Source organism: Diospyros lotus, chromosome 8 (genome assembly GCF_014633365.1).
Source record: "Diospyros lotus cultivar Yz01 chromosome 8, ASM1463336v1, whole genome shotgun sequence".
Taxonomy (NCBI): Eukaryota; Viridiplantae; Streptophyta; class Magnoliopsida; order Ericales; family Ebenaceae; genus Diospyros; species Diospyros lotus.
The window spans coordinates 40,159,969-40,166,373 of record NC_068345.1 but is presented as its reverse complement, the minus strand read 5'-3'; the positions used below and the strand labels follow the sequence as shown (position 1 = coordinate 40,166,373).

General features: G+C 38.8%; 1 protein-coding gene across 2 annotated transcripts; it reads right to left on the bottom strand.

Annotated features, from left to right (window-relative positions):
* Positions 1-853: 853 nt before the first annotated feature.
* Positions 854-6,187, bottom strand: LOC127808873 (uncharacterized). Of its 2 annotated transcripts, none has more exons than XM_052347562.1 (9): positions 5,980-6,187; positions 4,313-5,076; positions 4,006-4,194; positions 3,783-3,891; positions 3,634-3,692; positions 3,387-3,558; positions 3,206-3,270; positions 2,483-2,843; positions 854-1,227 (listed from the first exon to the last, which is right to left on the bottom strand). In XM_052347562.1, the coding sequence occupies exons 1-9, from the start codon at positions 6,119-6,121 to the stop codon at positions 1,130-1,132; spliced, it is 1,959 nt and encodes a 652-aa protein (XP_052203522.1). In that variant the 5' UTR covers positions 6,122-6,187; the 3' UTR covers positions 854-1,129. The 2 variants fall into 2 exon arrangements, with proteins under 2 accessions (XP_052203522.1, XP_052203521.1); XM_052347561.1 differs by having other exon boundaries at positions 3,206-3,279; positions 5,980-6,186.
* Positions 6,188-6,405: the final 218 nt, after the last annotated feature.

Here is a 6,405-nt window from a genome sequence, read left to right as displayed (position 1 = left end):
AAAAAAAATTAGGTACATGATATAACCCTTATAGAGGTATATATGCCCATAAACTACAAGTTCATGATCCGAGAAAAATTCAAGTATGGGTGAATGCATGCTAAGATATGCAGCAATATATAGGATGAACTACCTTCCAGAGGAGGGGGAAAAAAAGGGGGAACAGAATAAGAGAAAACAGAAGGGCAAGGAGGACAGGTGGGTGGGGGCTGAGCCATGGAAAAGCCAACATCGTCAGGAAAAGCATGCAGCCTTTTGTTCTTGCACTTTCTGTGGACCAAACAAGGCCAATTTGCGTTTTTCGTCCATAAGATAAAATAGAAAACGCCAGAATAGTACCAAAGCAGATGTGTTCAAACGCGAAGCTTCCCCTATTAGATATTTTATTGCGAGTCATATTCAGGATGCAAGATGAAAGGATAATGGATAATCTACTTACAGTCAGTTTCGGGGTAAGAGAGGAACAATCATCTCCAAACAAGGCCGTAGAAAAGTGAGCTGTGATGACAAGTACAAATATATCTTTGCAAGGACATAATGCAAGTTCCGACAGGCCAAACAATTAATGCATCAATTCAAGATTAATACGTCCAGAAAATTCGAGTTTATGAGATCCGAAATTCCAAATACAGCTTAGTAGGAAATTAATTTCATTTAGCCGTCAAGCAAGCATGTAAAATATAATGCAGCCGTTGGCGTTTCCCAACAATATCATCAACATTTTCCCGTTCCTTACCAACCACCACAGACCATTTCCAATAGGAACATTCATGTTCCATCATATGTTATGCCAGATATCCACAAACGAAATTACTAGTATTAGACTTGCCTAAATAAAAGAGAGAATCAGCGATTAGTCAGAATCATGCACCAAAACTCATCTAAGATATACGTTTCTGTTCATGAGTGACGTAGCTGTTATATACAGAAGCTTCATAATTACTACCACCAACTGTTTTTACCCTCTTTTCTTTTTCTTTTTGTTTTTTCTTCTTTTTGGGGGGTTTTGGTCGGGGGGTTGGGGGCTGCTCCTCGCTATTATCTCTACACGACTCCACAACACCCTTCTTCATATCCTCGCCATTCCTGAACTCTGAATTCTTAATTTAACTCATGCATGAGTCTACAGTCAGTAGTACCCAGGATGACGCGGGCCAAATCCTCGAGCAGGCCGCATATCACCAGAAGGGCTTCCATATGGAGGCCTCGGGGTTTCATGTGGTGAACCTGAAATGTATATTTCAAAATTTTACTTAGCAAAAAATTTTTGGAAAAAAAAAAGTGCATTTTGAATCTTCAATCGAACTAGATGCATAGAGCCCCAAACAGAAACTTAACACAACGTGACAAATGGCAAAAGAAGAGGTCGTTAATCCATAAGCTAGATATTCAAGGGATACTTTTGATTAAACCTTGCATGCAGCAATAAACAATCAAGAATCAAGTCAAGAACTGCTTAAAAAACCCTAACGATTCACACTACAATAACTCTTGATATGGTTGGTCATGCAACAGCACCCTTATGCGGGCACACACGGAAAAAGTTACAAACGAAGTCCGAAGAAACATATAATAATTAGTGAAAAACAAGCTTTCGCTTGGCCTGAAAACTTTTCCTCCTAGATTGGTAGTACAGCTCACCACAGCTAGGAAATCTGGGAGAAGATGAAAGAGAGAAGGAACCAAGAAGGGGGAAAGAAGAAATTAGAGCAGAGACCAACGAAGAAACAAGAGAAAAGGAGGAGGGAATCGGGGAGCAAAAGTATTAAGCAATCAATTCTATTCCAACTCAATCATGTTTTTTTCTTGGGTTAAATTAATAAGCCATATTTTTAGGCTAAAAACCATATAACTATAATTCTTTCCAAATAATCCTACTACAATCTATTAAAATCCAAAATTTTAAATCTCAAAAACTCTAATAACATAAACAAGAAACACAACATTCAAAAACACAAGGTGCCCTTGCAATCTGTTTGACAATTAAAGGGAGAGGATGGTGAAGGACAGATGAAAAGATTGGAGAGAGAGAGAGCCCTCACTTCCAATGTCAAGATAAAGGTTCAAAACTCCGTAGCCTTTTAAGTAAGATTAAATACACTAAACATGGACATTACAACTATGTACTATGATGGAGCAACACCCATCTATTTCAACTCCTATGACATCACAACTACCAAAGAAACTAGATCTAGTGGTACACCTGGGATAAGTGTTATTTTGTTCCATGCATGGCTCTCAAAAGTGTTTCCTACTGATGAAGAATAACATTATACCTAAATACCAAAAGCATAGTTGAGTTTTATTACAATTCTAACTTCAAAAACAATTTGTAGCATTCAGCTTTCAAAGATTTCCAATGACTGTCTTTCAAAGGTTAGCATTTGATAATCATGACAAATCATGTGAAAGTGATTCAAGTACAAAATTAACAACACATAGAAAGCATCAGAGGTTGTAAATAATAATTCAAAATACCTACCATATGTGGCTGGCGAACTGGGCAGTAATGGTAAGTATCCTGAAGTGGCTTGGGAACCTCTTGGCCCCAAGAAACCAGTTTGTTCACCATGAGTGCTGTAAGAAGACCTCATATAGGGTTCAACAGTGCCACTCTGATAATGACCAGTGGCACCACCAGGAATGAAGTTCCTGTTTTCAAGATTTGGATGACTATAGGAACCACTCCTTCCATAAGTGCTATAAGAGTTAGCAACAACTCCAGTACTCTGCATGCGATCATAACTGCCATAAGGTACACGCGCAGTCTGACCTCCTTGCCAATCTAGAGAAAATGAATCCATTCTTCCAGGTACCCTACCCCCAAAATGTGCTGAGTTTATCTGTAGCACTCCAACACATCAACCTCCAACTAACAAAAAACTGAGCATTCTTGTAATCACATAAGGAATTAATCTGCCAACTTATGATAATAAGTGAGGAGATAACTTCATTTGACTTGGTGTAAAGCGAAAGGTAAATCAAAGCGACAATTCTTCTTCACTTCGATTATTTTATACTTATACCAATAGAAAGAATAGATTTATCCAAATTAAAATTCAAAGAAATAGCTTAAGTTACACAGGAAGCAGTAATTAAAGTAAATGGTTTGTTGAAAATCTCCAATTGGCAAAGAATTATCCACAAGAAACAGACCTGATAACAAGTTAACGAACTTAGGAAGGAACAGATTATTTTCACTTACCAGATCAGCCCTTTGGTAATCATAATTCAACTGAGCCTGAGTTGAATAAGAATGTCGCCCGTCTCCTGTGCTTGCTAAAACCACAAGGGGAACATTGAAATGCACCCGCAAAATATATCAGCATATACTAGTTGTCAACTTACAACCACAGAAACATTTACAACAGGGAGAGAAAAACAACCTGACAGAGTTTCATGCATTTGCAGTGGAGAGCTGTAATATGACTGTGAGGAACTATCATGAGAATAAGGTGAAACACTCTTTGTTGGTGTATTTCCTCCTAATGGCAGGGCATGCTTCATCTCATCTAAACATCTCTGAGACTCATTTCTGTTAAGTTCGGTAAAAATGACCTAATGGGTGATCATATAATTAGCTGCATGTCCAACAACCACATACAAAACAAGAATCACATTCTTGACTGTTACCTGATCAAAATACTCATCTGCACCAGGCATGTCCTTACTTATTGGCAAAACATAATTGGCTGCCAAGATAAATAGGAGGTTACACGCAAAATGAAAGAGCACCATAACTACTCTAATAAGGCCAGCTAACTCTACGTATTAGCATATACCTAACATTTCATTCAATGCTTCAGCTGGAACCTCTTTTCCCATACTTTTGAATCTACCATCAGCACGAGACTTGAGCTCTTCTGGTCTTGGGAAAACCACAACGGCAACCTGTTAATGAATATTACCATATAAGTTACAATATGTAATGACAGAAAAAGGTTTTACAAGAAACAGGGCCTCCTTCTTTGCTAAGTATCATCAGCACAAACGTAATGAAGTTACCTTCCGATAACTTGCAAAAGGCTTCAGTTTACGTTTACGAGCACTCTTGTAGACATTTGTTTGGTCAATGATGTAATTACGAGGTGTCTTGGAAGCCCTGGATAACAGAGTATTAAATATCCCTGTTGCACGATCCATCAGGCGGTCAAATCTTTCACCATAGTTATGCTTGCGTAGCAGTCCAGGCACCTATGAGGATAGAAGATTTTTATCATGCATAAACATCAGTCAACAATATCACAGTTAAGTTAACCTGGTCCTGCAAAGAAGAATGTAATAATGTCACCAAATAGAAAAGAAGAAAAACCTTCATTAGGTCTAGAGCTAGGTTTGTTCCAAGCAAAACATATCGCTTTTCAGGATGCTCTTTCACCCATTTCTCTGCCCAAGTAGTCTTCCCAGAAGCAGGTAAACCAACCATCATCATCAGTTCACAGTCCCTTGGGTCTGAAAAGGTGGGTCCCATTATTGCATTTCCATCCTCTAAAGCAGAAGCCCATGGTTTGTAGCCTTCCTCAGGAATAAGACCATCTTCAACACTAAACTGCACCTCAACTACAACATTTTTCAATAGAACATGTGGAAAGAGTGCTGACTCCCACTGTAGCTTTCTAATTGGGCAATCTACCACTCCAAGACCATCTAGACCAGCACTAAAATGCTTTGCAGTACCCAAACATTTCCCGTTCTTAAAGAAACTGATTGAAGCCAAAGGTTTGTGTTCTAGATTAACAGCACAGACAATTGTATCACCTACCCCAAACTTTTCACCATAATTAGAGAACTTTCCTGCAGTAGAAAACTTTCCAGTGCCACCAAAACCAAAGCTGTGCTCAGTTTCCCCAAGGTTTCCAACACTATCATCCCCTCTTGAGATGCCAAGGCGACATACATGCTGCTGTTCAGGGGGTGTGTCAGCCATATCAACTGGTTGGGCTGAAATAATTCTGCAACCAAAACAATACTTGCCCCCAGTTATGCCCACATTAGCACGAGATCCAGACCAGCAATAGGCAAATCCCTGGTCATGAAGTGCAGAACCATGCAATCCATTACCTTCAATGTTGAAATCTGGTAAAGAGGACAGCAGTGTTAACTATGAGCTGTAAAGAAAGAAATGATGTTCCAAAAGCTGACACGATAAGGTATAACCATGGAATTCATTATTTATGTGTTAACACTCCAGTTTCCTTTTTCTCTCTCAAAAGTTGGGTCTTGCCTTAGAATGCTGACATAGCAAGCATATCGTATTGCAGGCTCAAGGTTCTCAAAAGAAAAACTGTCATTCCAAGTACAGACCAGGTACTAAGAAGAAAGTTGCTAGAGGATCCATTAACAACATAGATAGTTTCTTGTCAAAATATAATCAGTACTTAAAAAAAAAACCTCCTAGTAAAACAAAGACGGTATTCATAAACAACTTCAGCGGGAAGGATCATCTGAGCAAATTTACAATAAGTGGGCAAATGGCCGTTGATTGAGAATGGCCAACATGTAATTCACAAACCAATGAATGTTGGCTGGTAAATAGCATAAAGAGACGTTTGTTGATAAAAAAGCAGGGCACATAAGTCTTTCGGAAAAACACGTTTCATTAACGCAGCGCAGCACAAATCTTTGCACAGATTCCCGAATAATCAGAATCATAACATCAAACTAACCATTTCAAATAATTAGTAGGGCTGTGAAAATAAGCTTAACTACTGGAGCACAATTCATACTTGAATCACTAAAAGCATTTGAAGATCAGCTCCCAACATAAAGAACACAAGTTTACAAATCAATTTGATTAGATGAACAAATTTTCAAAGCTCACAATCCATAATACTAACATGTGGATGTACATTGGTGAAGCATCATTAATAATCAAACAATGGCGAGTAATTGAGAATGACTCGCTTAATCAAATAATTCGAGACAAGGATTGCAAAATGCATAAAATGAAATTCAGAATGAGAACCGGAGGCATTTTACCTAAATCGCAATCGGCCGGGTTGAGAACGACTCGCTGCCGGATTTTCGCAGGCTCCGAAGAGTCCGACACCGATGCCTTCGCTTTCTTCGCTTCACGCTCGTCCGAGTCGCCTGGCGGTGGCTCCCGTTTCGTCGACGCCATTGGAGAATCTTTTCGCCTCTCCGTTTCTCCCAGAGAGAGAGAGAGAGAGAGATGAGCTTTTGCGTAGTTCGTAAGATCCCTACCCTTGGGCTTATATTGCTGGTGTAAACCGACTCTGCATTTCGATATTTTGTACCCATTTTGCACCTCCTTTTGATAGATTATTACCATAATAGATAGGGAAATTCTACGTATTTTACGCTCTGCAATTCATTTTTAATATTCTTAAAATATTCTTAGATGAAAACTCATATTTGTCCTCATTTAAATCGTTGACAATTAAT